Raw genomic sequence first — 13663 nt, forward strand, 5'->3', positions numbered from 1 at the left:
ACTATAGACTTAGGTTCTCTGTCCTGTGTGGTTCTCTGTTGTCCTGGTATGAACCGGTGATGTGTCCGGGTTGCACCTTGATCTACTTCTGCTGAAACTGAAAACAATCTAGCACATATCCTACCAATGTTTGACTGTGATTTTTGGAACATTTTCCAACAATACTGCTCAAAACATTCAGCAGGAGCAGTTGATAAAATGTCTTTGCAAAATATATCAGCTAAAATTCGCCACTGTTTAGATTGACTCTTGAACTAACAGTAAATAAAGATCTACAGACTTTAAAACTCCAAAGGAGCTGAAAACTTATTTTATTTTATTGACTAGCTTTTGACCAATTAGACTTGTATACATTTGAGTTTCATGTTGTTTACAATGCAAGAAATCGAGTTTAAAACAGGGGAGAAATTCTTTCAACTTATATGGAAAGTTCTGCCTTTTGAAGATATTCATAATTTGACAGGAGATTCTCTGATGTCAGGAGCCATGAAGGTTCCTTCACTGACTCCTTTGAAAAACCACAGATCCACGCACTAACTTTGAAAAATGTCCAGTCCAGCTGCGCGCGGTGAGACTACAACGAACCACAATATTAGATTGAAACTAGAGTCCTAGTCTGGACAGATCTGGACAGATGCAGATGTTTTGATGAGATGTTCTTTAAAGCACTCAGGCTCCCAGAGCAGAGACAGAAAGTGAAAATTACCTGGGAACAATTTCCTCGAAGATTATGTTTCATCTAATGTATGCTCTTATTACTGTCAGCGGATCAGAGTGTACTCTGAGATTGTGAAGATCAAATTAATTTTGAAGAGAATGAGGAAATGTAGTGTAAGCTTTGGGACATTTACGCACAGATAGTTAATTATTCTCGTGCCACACGTGTGTGCGTAAAGTGGAAGTCTGAGCGCGCACAAAGGCGGAACATCACATCACTGCGGGAGCAGCTGTTACCAGATGCGTTATTCGGAGTAGGAGTCAGGGCTATGGACGGTTCATCGATTGATTTCACTGGAACCATTTTTCATCCAGCTTCCACGGTGGTCCACTATGGTCTCGTCCACGATTCCTGAATGAATTCTAACTGAAAATGATCACATTTTTGCTTCTTTTGTTTCTGCGGAACGTCATTTAGATCTAATAAGGATTCATTGTCACTGATGCTTCGCTCGATTATGGCTCTTTTTTGGGTCCAGTAAGAGAAGCTCACAGCGTCAGACGCGTCTGCGGCGGTGAAGACCCGTGGAGGGACTGGAGAACTCGCGGCGCGCAGGAGAAGGTCTCTCCCTCTCTTCAGATCGGAGCTATTACAACAGAAAACGGAGCGCCATGGTGAACTCGCTCATACTGCTGCTCAGCTGGACGATGATCTCCGGGGTTGCGAGAGCTCAGAATGATACGGAGCCGATCGTCCTGGAGGGAAAATGCCTGGTGGTGTGCGACTCCAACCCGGCCACGGACTGGAGGTCCTCGTCCTCTCCGCTCGGCATCTCCGTGCGCGCCGCCAACTCCAAGGTGGCTTTTTCTGCAGTCCGGAGCAACAATCATGAGCCGTCAGAAATGAGCAACAAAACAAGAATAATCTACTTCGATCAGGTTATAACCTTTTTTATTGTTGTGATGATTAATGTTATTTAAAATGTGTTTTAAAACTGATGGATGCGCACTACATCCGTTTTAATATTCTGCCAATATGTTTTCAATCCAGTTTTACTCCTTTGGCTTTTTGGTAAAACTTGTCTCTGACGTGATGCAGAACATTAAAATGTCATTGCAGGTTTTTATTGCAGCTGCACCCTGGAGTTTAGTTTGACGGTGGTCGCAGCTGACACGCAGATTATGTGGTTGTCCGCACGCAGATCCGAAAGTAACCGGATCTTGTGTCCTGTATTAGCCCGCACACACACACACACACACACGCAAACAAGCACCCCCTCCCCACACACACACACACGCACGCACACGCCCACACACACAAGCACACGCACGCACGCACACACACGCACACCTGTGCTTCCTACCATCAGCGCCATGTACGCGTAGCGCTCACCCAGAGCCGGTTCAAGGCTGCGGCTTCGGGCCCTCCCTCCCCCCGCCGGCAAGGGGCCCCAAAGTTTGAACTTGTTACACAATTTATAGTTTTTAATGCTTATCAGTTGTTTAACTTAAAGGACCAGCTTTCTTTAAAAACTAAAAACTATTTTTTTTAATGCTTGAGGATTTATTGCACTATGGTAAATAAATTATTTATATATTTATAAACAGAAATGTATTCAGATTTAGCAGTTAGATTGAACTTTCAATAAACAAAAACAGGGCTTATTTTAAAATAATTAAAACCAGCAACCTGCAAGTTTTTTTCTCAATAGCTGAAAATAAACTTAGTGTGACTTTATGTTTATTGTTGTAGCTTCTGGATTTCCCTAAAGATGCTCATCATACACGGTGACGGTTCTGCTGTGGTGTAACAAAACCACCAACGTCCAAACCTCATTTCATCATTATCTCAGTGGAAGCACATCCTATGGAAGCATCTTGCTGTCACAAAGAAAATATTTTTTAAACGTGTTATAACATAATAATTATATTGTACAATAATAATTATATTGTATATAATAAATGTGAAATTTCATCCAGAAGGTGGCGCTAGTTTGCTTTTAGTGTATGGATAATGAGGATAGTGCACATGAATGAATGAAGTTTTCCTACTTGATTGATCTACTTGGACAGATACGGATGTTGCTGCGCATTGTGGATGAAATCATATAGTATGCAGACTCTCAGAAGTTTTCTACACAGAATGGGACTGAACAGAAGGAAAAATCAGTCCAATCGTCTAGATGTGGTGGCTTTCCTAGTGACCATTTAGGTCACGGGAGGCATCATGTATATATGTCTCACCACCATAAATATGTTCAACATTGATATGTTGTGTCTCAGAGTGCAAGGAAACATTTGTTAAAATGTTGTGATCCCATTAGTGTGGAGCGAAAGCAAAAGAGCGACGCATTTATGTAAACCTGGACCTAATTTCATGTGACCTGTTGATTCCCACAACATGGTTTCCATAGGAGTCACAACAAAGAGCTACCCATATTATTAGCCCCAAATTAAGCTGCTCTGCCAACTTCTTTTTACTGTCGAGTACCATAAATGTAGACAGTAGAATATTACAGTCATCTGGATGAACTACTCATGTCTGTAGCTTTTAAAACTTTTAAAAAGTGTATAACTCAGTCCATTTGACAAAATAGCAGGCTTGTTACCTGGCAACCTGACATATGAAGAGATAATTTGGGCTAGCACCCTATTTAATGTATGCTGTCATAATAAATTAATGTCTAAATGACCATGATTCATATGTTTTCCCAAGAAGAACATTTTAAATAGCCTATTGTTCCCAACGTTATGCCTACTGAAAGAAGCAGGCAAAAGCAAAAACACAGTTTGTGATATGTTTACTTCTGTATATGAATGAAATAATGTCAGGTGAACAACTCATACTCTGAGATATAACCAATATTACCCATATTTGATTGTAACAATAATAAGTGTGTACACAGAATTTTGACCTACTTATTTGTTCAGAATGTATAAACAGTCTCTGACAATAAAAAATGAATAATTAATTATAAACCAATCTGTCCGAGAAGAGGGACAGTTTACTTTCTTGAGGTTTATGACTTGTTATGAAAAAAAAATGCCTGAAATCACCCATCATGCTTTGGCTTTCCTTACATAAGAGAACATAACAAGATTAAACATTCAAATACATTTTTATTGAAGAAGAAAACTGAAATTACATTCTAGAACTGTTCTGGGACATGAAGCATAACTTGTTCTAGCCAAACAAATGGCACAGTCCTCATTGTTATATCACTAAAAGCCTCTTTACTGTTATCTGTAATTATCAGAACACAAACTCCACCGTATACTTTTTATATTCTCTTGTGGCATTTAAAAATAACAAGCAGATGCTCGTCTCTGCAGGAATCCGGAAAAATATGGTGGAAACACACAAGACAGATTCCCTAAAATGACATTTTCCCCTTGGTTTCTCCTACACTACTGGCTCTAAAATTCATTTTTGAGTTTATAGCTTCTAGGGGAAAATTGCAAAGTGATGAGTCTCCTTGAGTTTTTGCAACTGTTTTGCATTAAATAGATGTAGAAGCAATCCGCCCATAAAGTCCAGCACATGTGAGAAACTCAAACTTTATATCAGTTGTTCTCCCATCAGCTGTGCACACACCTGATACAGAAGTAGTAAAATTGATTGAAAGAAATATTCTCTGTTGTTATCATTCAGATCATCAGAGAAGTCCAGGTACTGACTTTTGGAGGTTTTACTCGGATTTAACTTGAAGTAATTTGAGTGGAAAAATCACAAAACGGAGTTTCTGTATCAGTAAGTGATGCTTAAGACTTAACTATAGTAGATTAACGCTTCCCTTTATATAATCCATTCAGAGATAAGGTAAATATTGATCAGATTATTAATTAAAGTGCAATACTGTTATGTAATAGCTTGGATTTGCTAATATCAATATATTTCTTAAAACATACTCAAAACCACAAAAGTCAGACAAAGTTCAGAACAGTTAATTTACAATTATATTGAAATAAAGTAAAAGTAATTTCACTTAGTAAGCTAAAAATATACAGTAGACCATTAATTTATTTTGAATTTCTTGCCTACGCTCAGCAGACAAAGCAACTATTGGAATATATATTTCAATGTAACAGTTGCTGTATTTTAAAGAAGCAACATGATTTTTGATGAAAATACATGCTGTTTATATGAATATACAAATTAATTATAAGGGCAATTAGGCACATCTGAATAGAGGGCATAATTTCTACCTATATTAGCTTTTATGTGAAGTCAGCTGCACAACATGTGGCTTGTTTTAATTTTCTTCTACTTTTCCCACATCACCACCAATATTCACTAGACAATTTTTTTTGGTGCAAAAAAATTCTAGACCTTGAGATGGAGGTATTATATTATAAACTGTGTACATTTTGTATTTTTGTCATGTTTTGCGTCTCTTTCATAAGACATATTGGATTTTAGGGCAAAAGAATAGTATTTGAGGTAATTGTTGTGACAAGAAATGTCAAACTACACCAAAAGAGACTTGATGATTTAAAAAGCTCTACTGTGGTTGGTGACAGGCATAACTGGAGGCAGATACAACTTATTGCCTTAGCATTCTTGGACTGTCCCTGCAGTCTCAGCATGAAAGAAGAGCCCAAACATGAAAAATCACAAAAATTACACGTACACTGGCAACATCAAGTGTTGGGATCCCTGAAACAGTCGTCTGCCGTCTAGTCTGAATTGCACCCCGTGATCTTTTGACGTCTCTGCATAACGGTCTGGTGTGTGAATTCAGCGGATCCCATGACTAGATTTGCGAAGGTTTCTGATTCAGCTTACGTTGGTTTTTGAGCAGGTGCAAATCAGGAGGGTGTGAAACTGCAGGTAGGAAGAGCATTGCTGCCTACATGAATTAAAATCCACTAGCCTTCTCTTTCCGTTTTGCTTTAGACACTGTAGCTCTAATGTGACTGTAGTGTGCAGAAAAACCTTTTAGTGACACCATGAGACGGTTGTAAATGGTCAGTCGGAGATGCTGACAGGCATATTCAGGTAACATAGGTTTCAACATGCAAATGCCTGAAAAAATACTTATTTGTCTACATTCGTATTGTCAGTAGATTATTTTGTGCATAATACAACATGACAAAGGCTCTAGATCATTTCAGGTTTGGGGTTGGCAATGGAAAATGTGATGTGGCCATAAACGACAAAACAAATAAAAACCCTGGAAACCTTTGAATGCATTTTTTAATCCACCTAAAAACAACAGTTAAATGTTTGGCGAATTGTGTCATTTCTGTCTGACCCTAGAGACACTCACGGGAGAGAATCCGGCATGGTTGATAACTCTTTTTATTTAATCATAAAAGCCATTTGAAATAAGGCCTTTATTGAAGTATTGAATAAATAAGGACTGTTGTCACAATACATACTGTTTTTGCTTTTTCCCTTTTCTCCCAGGTGCTTGTGAATATAGGAAACTACTTCACATTTGAGTCTGTCTTTCTGTCCCCAAGAAAAGGAGTCTACAGTTTTAACTTCCACGTCATCAAAGTGTACCAGAGCCAAACTATACAGGTACTGTCTTCATTTAGTTCACACGCCATTTTCTGTAAAATGGCTAAATGTATTATAGCAATTCTTCTAAAAAATATTAGCTGACACAATTATATCAGCTTTAAAAATTGTTAATCATCAAAAATTTTAAAAATATGTAATCTGAATATCACTTTTAGCAATTTTGTTTAAATGGGTGAATTTAACATTTTACACATACGCCATCCTCAAGATGAGCACGAATGATACAGAAGTAAAACAAAAATATATGATACCTTCATTTTAGGATGCTTCCTTTCAGTGGAATTGGTAATAATGCATCCATGACAAGTGGAAAAAATAACTTATTTTATAAATGTGGTGTAGAGGAAATGCCAACTGGAAAAGTCTGAGGTGTGTCCCTAACACAGCATGGCTGGATTGTTAGCCGGGTCACTGAACCCATTAATCAGAGTTAGATTTTTCTAACTTCTAAAGGACCATAGTTCAGGTGGACACAATATAATGACATCTTCTAGAAACACACCATATTTACTAAAAAAAAGTGTCAGTTTGCAGATTGATAATCATTTGATGGAACACTTTTCTCAACATCACACACTCCTTATGCAGACTTCTCTATAATTATGAGATCACTAATTGGCCAAAAGATTTGAGAAAGCCAAGCTGATAAGTGTGTATTGTACATACGTGAGTATATTCCCTTCAGTGCCTTCATGGGCCTGAAAAGAAATAAGGCTAGTTGGTTAACTGAAGAACCATGTTGATGTAGTGGAGCAGATAATAAAGCCTAAATATAAAGTCATTCAATCAAAAATGTTATACATTCATCACACCAAAGGGTTTGGACTCTGGGCAGTTTTTGGTTAAAAAAAAAAAAAAGCAAGAGGAAAAAATATCAGATCTTATTTTTTGGTCAATCAGACGAACAGCACTACCAGAACCAGACTAATAGAATAGGTGTTTTGTTAACCAGCACAAAAAAAATCTTTTCACCAGGCATTAGTCATATCAACCACAAGACAGCTCTGTCAGCTCAGGAAGGAGCCGTTCTTACTGCAGCAGTTTTAATAGTGGCAGCAATTCACCTTGGATTTTATTGGATTTTTGCTTTTCCAATGCCCCACTGCTCCTTTAAATCTCATTAAATTGGTTTAGTAGTCTAGACCACTGGTTTCCTAATTCGGGGTTAGAACCCCACTGGGGTTTGTGAATCAGCAAGTGTGGAGTCCAGAACCCCTCTGCACCACACTGATAATAGAAAGCACACTTATGCTGTGAATGTTATATGTCAATGTTAAATAGATAAAAGTAACATATTTGCTCATGATTATGTTTCTGCTATCAGAACGCTCTTGTTTAATTGACCTTCTGGTCTGATTAACTTGTAATGATGGTCTTTTCCACCAGTATTCTGTTGCACAGAGCCTGAAAAGTTTGGAGATCACTGGTCTAGACAAATGGCAATGAATATATACCTGTATAAAAGCAGAATCAAAGTATGTATAAAAATAGTCCCATAATAAATTGAACTATACTTATTTGAATGATCATTTAATACAAAGAAAAACAACAAATTATAGCAAACACATTTTAGACAGAGAGGAAGTTGGGTCCCTTTGTTGTTCAAGTAACCAAAAGTCTCCATCACAGAGGGAAGCATCTTGCTTCTTGAAGGAATTCCCAAGGCTGTTTCTGATTTCACATTTACATGTTCTTCAGAGGCAAATATATAAAAGTTTGAGGAAACATTTTCCTCAGCTGCTAGTATCTTCACTTGAGACTGCTATCTTTACTAGTAGTCTCAAACCAGCCAAAGGTGAGTGGTTTCCCTGAAAGTTCATCCAATTTGAAAAGCTCATCTGAGGATGCAGTCAAACTTTAGACTGACAGAATATTATTCTATATTTACCAGCACACCACTGTCTTAACTTTAATAAATGTCTGTGTTGCAGTTTTGTGCTTGTTGTTTGTACCTTATTGTCATTAATTGTTACTTTCTTGTGGATTATTCAGGTTAACTTGATGCTAAACGGAAAACCAGTCATCTCTGCCTTTGCAGGCGACAAAGATGTGACTCGTGAAGCTGCCACCAATGGAGTTCTACTTTACCTTGAAAAAGAGGACAAAGTTTATCTGAAGCTGGAAAAGGGAAATCTAGTGGGCGGATGGCAATATTCAACGTTCTCTGGCTTCCTCGTTTTCCCTCTGTAGAAGAAAATAAAAAGCAAGGAAAAAGAAAGGACAATTGTAAGTCTACAGACTTCTTCATAATGTGTTGTCACAGTATAATCAAAACATTGCTGCTTCATCTGCTGGATTCAGCCAGACTGAGAAATGACATGAATAAATACATCACTACATGGAAAGGAAATGACTTTGGAAAATGCTCAGATTCTGGGGAGAAGTCAGGTTTGGATCAAAAAGACTTGAAATATTCCTAATCGCTACCATCTGTTTCTGTCACTCAAGCAGCCCCAGAGAAGAGCACTTGTAAAAGACACTGTTCAAACTTTGATTTGATGAAATATGCTTAGGATGCTGTGATTTTATTTTGTTTTTGTGCCACGATTATGGAGTTTAGTTTCATCTGCTTTTGTTGGTGTAAACTGTATTTGCCTTTGTTGGCTGTATCAACTACCATGACCAATGTATACATATGAGAACATGAGTGCAAGGAATCTTAACCAGACCAGTAACACAAAATACTCGGTTTCTGAGTTTGTTGGAGCAGTAACTTATTTTAGAATCCGTCCAAGACATAAATGAACTAAGCCACTTCTTAGCATGCCAACAGAGGCTTAAGTTTTCTAAATGCCTACTTTTATAAATTTCTATTACTCCCTTCAATTTCAGTGTTGTAGGAAGAAATGCTGCGATGCATGAAAAGGATCCAGAATCTCCTTCCCACCCTTGAACACAGAAGCAGACAGAATTTCATGAGCTATCGCTCAGCTAGCGCGCTATTGATTTTTCATATATGTCAAAAGGTTCCATAGCATGAGCGGTGTAGCTTTTACACACCGCGTACACTACATGTGTACCACATCAACGGTGTTTTTGCAACTGCTACTCATTATTGCATCAGTGGCACAACAATTACTAACCGTTTCACATTCAACACTATGTAGACAATCTGTCTGCGCTAATGAAGAATCACTCACCTCAAGCTGCCAGATACTTGAAACTTAAGAAACTGACAACTTGTACTTTATGACTGACAGATATCTGAGTTGACCAGATAAGAATGTAGTGTAGGGCAAATACTGATCTCATCCAAGGATCAGTATTTGAGGACTTTACTGGGGAATGTAAATCCAAATTATTTGTGGAAAATAGTTAAAAATACTTAAAATATTCAAATGAAATGCAACTTTGGAAGCTGAAATACTTGTGGGAAATGCTACCTAACATGATATTGCATTGTATTTGGAAACCAGCCAATCCAAGAGTGCCATTCATTTTCCTGGTTTTGATTGGCTGTACCCCCAGTAGTGAAGAAAGACCATAGATGTTTGCTCCTGCTTCCCAAGACTGTTTCCTCTGTGCGCATTAATACATATTAAATGCTGTGTTTGAACTATCAGAGGGGTCACTAAGTATTTGCAGATTCATGAGTTGTTGTGGTCCCTGACTTCTGGAAAATGGAGTTTAGATCTGTGATATGTCAGGTCGAGCTTTACATCTAAGCCATACTTACAGATACCAGCGGGCCTCTGCAGTTCTACAAATGCTAAGGAACATCTTCATAGTTTGATCATAGTCTTAAGTACATGACATGAGTTCAGTCAGCTCTGCTGCTTGGGTCACACTTTAGGTACATTGTAACTTTACAGGACTACAAATTAATTTCTTCATATAATCAATCACCAATTTGTCTTAAAGTCGACCAAAACTGACAGGCCATTATATTCAGAAAACCAAGTCAAAACAAAATGAACAGCAACTTTAATGAATGCTATATTTAACATTATAAATTCCTGGAACAAAAACAAATAAGTCTTACCAAGTGCTAGTTGCTTTATTATATAATGTGAAGTGAATAATTTGTCAAGCATAACATTATGTTGTACTGTCTATTTTAAGAAATGATTTATTTGCTTATAAGTGACAAGTTTTGTTAAAATATAAATGTTAGGGCATGGGCTGCTGTTTCTAACAGAGATTCCAAATCCACTTTTGGCATTGATTTAAATTTGACTAGACTTCCAGAGGGAAGAGAAAGGATTCTAAAATAAATAATTTATTATAAGGTGCTCAGAAATCTCATGTTTGAACATTTTGCTGAGTCATATTAAAAATTTGTGATATGTGTGACCTTAAGAACCATAAAATTATTACAGCTGAGAAAACAAACATTGACTAAAAGGCAGAAGACAAGTAAAATAACCACAAACATCATATGTAATATTCCATCCATATCCCTCTCCCTGTCCATCAATCTGGTGTTATCCTGATTGAGCAGGTCTGTAATTAAGGTCAGCTGCCGTGTAATCCAGTTGGCAAGTGAGGCAGGCGCCTATTTTTCCACATTCCTGGCATCGTAATCTAGCTCTGGGGATGACTTAATTTCCAATAAAACTTGCTTATTATAACTTTAAGTGTGCAAACAGCATCTCTTTTTGCACAATCAGCTTGTGGTTCATGAGCCTCACAGCTGAAAAGGCAGGTGAACATGCATTTCACTTGTAAATTCTTGCAGCAGCCTAAGTATAACAAAACTTCTGTTGAATTTAAACATTTAAATGTTGCTACTCAGCTCAGCGTGCGATGGCTTCTCTGCAAACGTAGAAGCAAATTTACTCCTTTTGTAAACTATGGAAGTCACGATTAGCATTGTTTCAACCAGAAAACAATCTCTCATGTGAAATGCTGTCTTACACTAATTAAAATAATGGTTCTTAGTTCTTGTGCATTGTTCCTTTATTTTCTTGTTTTTGAATGATGAACTATCCTAAATATCACAATCATTCTGTAAGAAGCTATAAAACACGGTGACGGACTGTAAGGTAAGAGGTGATATTTATCATCCTGATAGTTTACAGTGACACACATCAGAAACTGTTGGAGAAAATAAGACAGGTTTTAACAGCAAATCCAGAATATTCTCTGATAAAGTTCTGTCCCAAAAGGTTCTTTCCAAAGAACAAAACATTAAAGCATTTATCAAACTCCTCAGTAGAGCTTCATGTTGGTTTGCTGATTTTAATTGTCACAGAATTGAAACAAATGAAATGTGTATCAGCTCAGTTACATTTGGGGGTGAAATTCCTTGCTAATGGTTCACAGTGCTGCTAAAACTCCTGTGGCTTCAGTGGGTGATTATTTTAATATTTATACAAATTATTTTTTTCAGTAAATGTTTAATTGTATACATCAGTGTACTCATGTATTAAAGAATAATAACATTGAATGATGAATAAACATTGTTTTTTTTAAATGGATTCAGATCTTGTTCAGCTTAAATTGCCTGGAAAAACATTTACACAGTGGACAGTTTTTTATTTGAAATCCACAAGCTTTTTTATTTCTTTGGAACTTTATGTGCTCTACCAACACAAACAAATACAAGGTAAAAGGAATATTAAAACACATCCAAAAACATGTGGCACAACTTCACCTGCCCTCCTTTACCTCAGATTAAATCCAGTGCAACACCAAGCACTGTGCCTCTCCTCTTCACAGTTCAGTATTTGTAGATTCACCTACCTGCAGATTTTTCTGTGGATCATAACTTAAAATTTTTTCCCAGAAAATCTGAAAGAAGATGCAGCTTGTGAAGCTGAAAGCGCCATTGTGAAGTGCCATTCATGTTCCCTGCTGCTGATTGGCTATCAGCTCATGTTGCCATGATTGCAGAATCAAAGAGGCGTGGCTTTCAACTCAGAGGGGATTTTCCTCTGCGATGTTACAACCAGGGATGTTGCAATCTTCACACATGCTGTCCAAATGCATTTAGTGCTTTAAATCCAAGAAAACGTTGTTGTTAAACTTCCTCAGCATCTTACTAAATGCTTTTCTTTATTTTATTTTTTTTCTGTTTTGGTGTCTGAATCGCTTTAGGTATTGCTTGTCTAAACCAGATAGTGCAGTACTCGGTTTGACATGATATGTACACATGAATATGTCACAATGTTCTCTTTTTATTTTTTCTGTATGGAACGTATGATTCCATTGTGCAAATATAGCAGCTTATGTTGTCTCTTTTCATTCGATGTGCCCTTTAATCTCCTATTTATGAGGTCAGTTTCTCAGAAATATCTTGAGTGAATGTAAATAATAACTATGAAGGCTCAGACTTTGTGAAAGCTGATGCAAAACAGTTTTTTTTATCATGAAGATCCTCATTGTTTTAAAGGGTTTTCTTTAATGTTTGAGAATGTCTGTCAGTGTTTCAATTACACACAAGATGGCGGTGACCTGGAGTTCTCACACTGCAAAACACAAACTTAGTGGACATTACTTTATCAAATATGATGCAGATTTTGTGTAACGATAGCTTGTCTTAAGAGCATGCCAAGTGTGTTCAGTCAGAGCTAAAGGTCTGGTTGCTACTAGTTAAAGGAATAATATCACCATTTTAACTCAACACAATCAGATTTAAAAAGCATCTCAGCATAGCAGTGAGTGAGTCATTCGGCATTTATTAAACTGCCAGTCAGAGTTGTTTGGTGGAAAGAAGTACTGTAGTGCTGCAGAGCGCTGAATACTAAACTATCATGAATTTAAAAAATAAATGTTGTTCACTCATGTTACGCATACTGCTGTTTCTAGTCATGCATACAGTAATGAGTAAAAAGCACATGAACTCTTTTCGATTCAGGTACCTGGACACTGAGTCAGTCAGCTAAGGTGGGGAGTGGGGCATATTTTATTTAAAGTGCAAGAAAATGCAGCAGCATCTGGACATAGTTTTCTAATGACATAAAAGTACTGTTCATATATATCAAATGTAAAATTTGCATTTCAGAATGATGAAAAATGTGGATATCCATGCAATAAGAAACATATTTGTGGCATATAACTGATAAACATATTTTATCTTCTTCTTCCTCTAGATAATCGGGTCAAAGGTTACTGATCTTCCTATTGAACCCCTGGAGAGTAAATTAATCTCAGACTAAACTTGTTTATGTGAATAAGTCTTTATTTCATTTTAATTTTGTTTGAATGTTGTTTTTATTTCCCTTTTTTCATTTTTACTCACTGTTTATACTTTTATGTTGATTTTCTCTCATGTTTATCTAAAGATATCACTATTTAAATTCATCTTTCCTTACTGACTTTCAAGATTTCTTTGGTTCACTTAGTTTGTAGGCCTTTTAATTATGTTGACCTCTGAACTTTGACTGGTCCCCTGCAGGTTTTCAGCCTTCCTTTTGTAGGTTTGCTGCCGTGTTTGAGGTCATTGTCCTGCTGCGTTAACCCACTTCTTTACAGCTTCAGCCGTTGGACAAACTGTCTCACATTTATACTTTGGTATAAAGGGGTTCAGATTTA

At 37.1% G+C, this 13663-nt stretch overlaps 1 protein-coding gene across 1 annotated transcript; it reads left to right on the forward strand.

Moving 5' to 3' along the window:
* Window positions 1-454: 454 nt before the first annotated feature.
* cbln4 (cerebellin 4 precursor) lies at window positions 455-11607 on the forward strand. Its single transcript, XM_008414552.3, has 3 exons — window positions 455-1596; window positions 6068-6184; window positions 8180-11607. Exons 1-3 carry the CDS (start codon window positions 1330-1332, stop codon window positions 8375-8377), a joined length of 582 nt encoding a protein of 193 aa, XP_008412774.1. The 5' UTR covers window positions 455-1329; the 3' UTR covers window positions 8378-11607.
* The last annotated feature ends 2056 nt before the right edge of the window (window positions 11608-13663 follow it).

Source organism: Poecilia reticulata, chromosome 7, assembly GCF_904066995.2.
Source record: "Poecilia reticulata chromosome 7, P_reticulata-male-v2, whole genome shotgun sequence".
Lineage (NCBI taxonomy): Eukaryota > Metazoa > Chordata > Actinopteri > Cyprinodontiformes > Poeciliidae > Poecilia > Poecilia reticulata.

What these genes read in the sequence shown, in the direction of transcription:
- cbln4 (XM_008414552.3), top strand. Translation starts at nt 1,330, where the DNA reads ATGGTGAACTCGCTCATACTGCTGCTCAGCTGGACGATGATCTCCGGG. An exon ending in GAATAATCTACTTCGATCAG is followed by an intron (nt 1,597 to 6,067) that starts GTTATAACCTTT and finishes CTTTTCTCCCAG; the next exon opens with GTGCTTGTGAATATAGGAAA. An exon ending in ACCAGAGCCAAACTATACAG is followed by an intron (nt 6,185 to 8,179) that starts GTACTGTCTTCA and finishes TGGATTATTCAG; the next exon opens with GTTAACTTGATGCTAAACGG.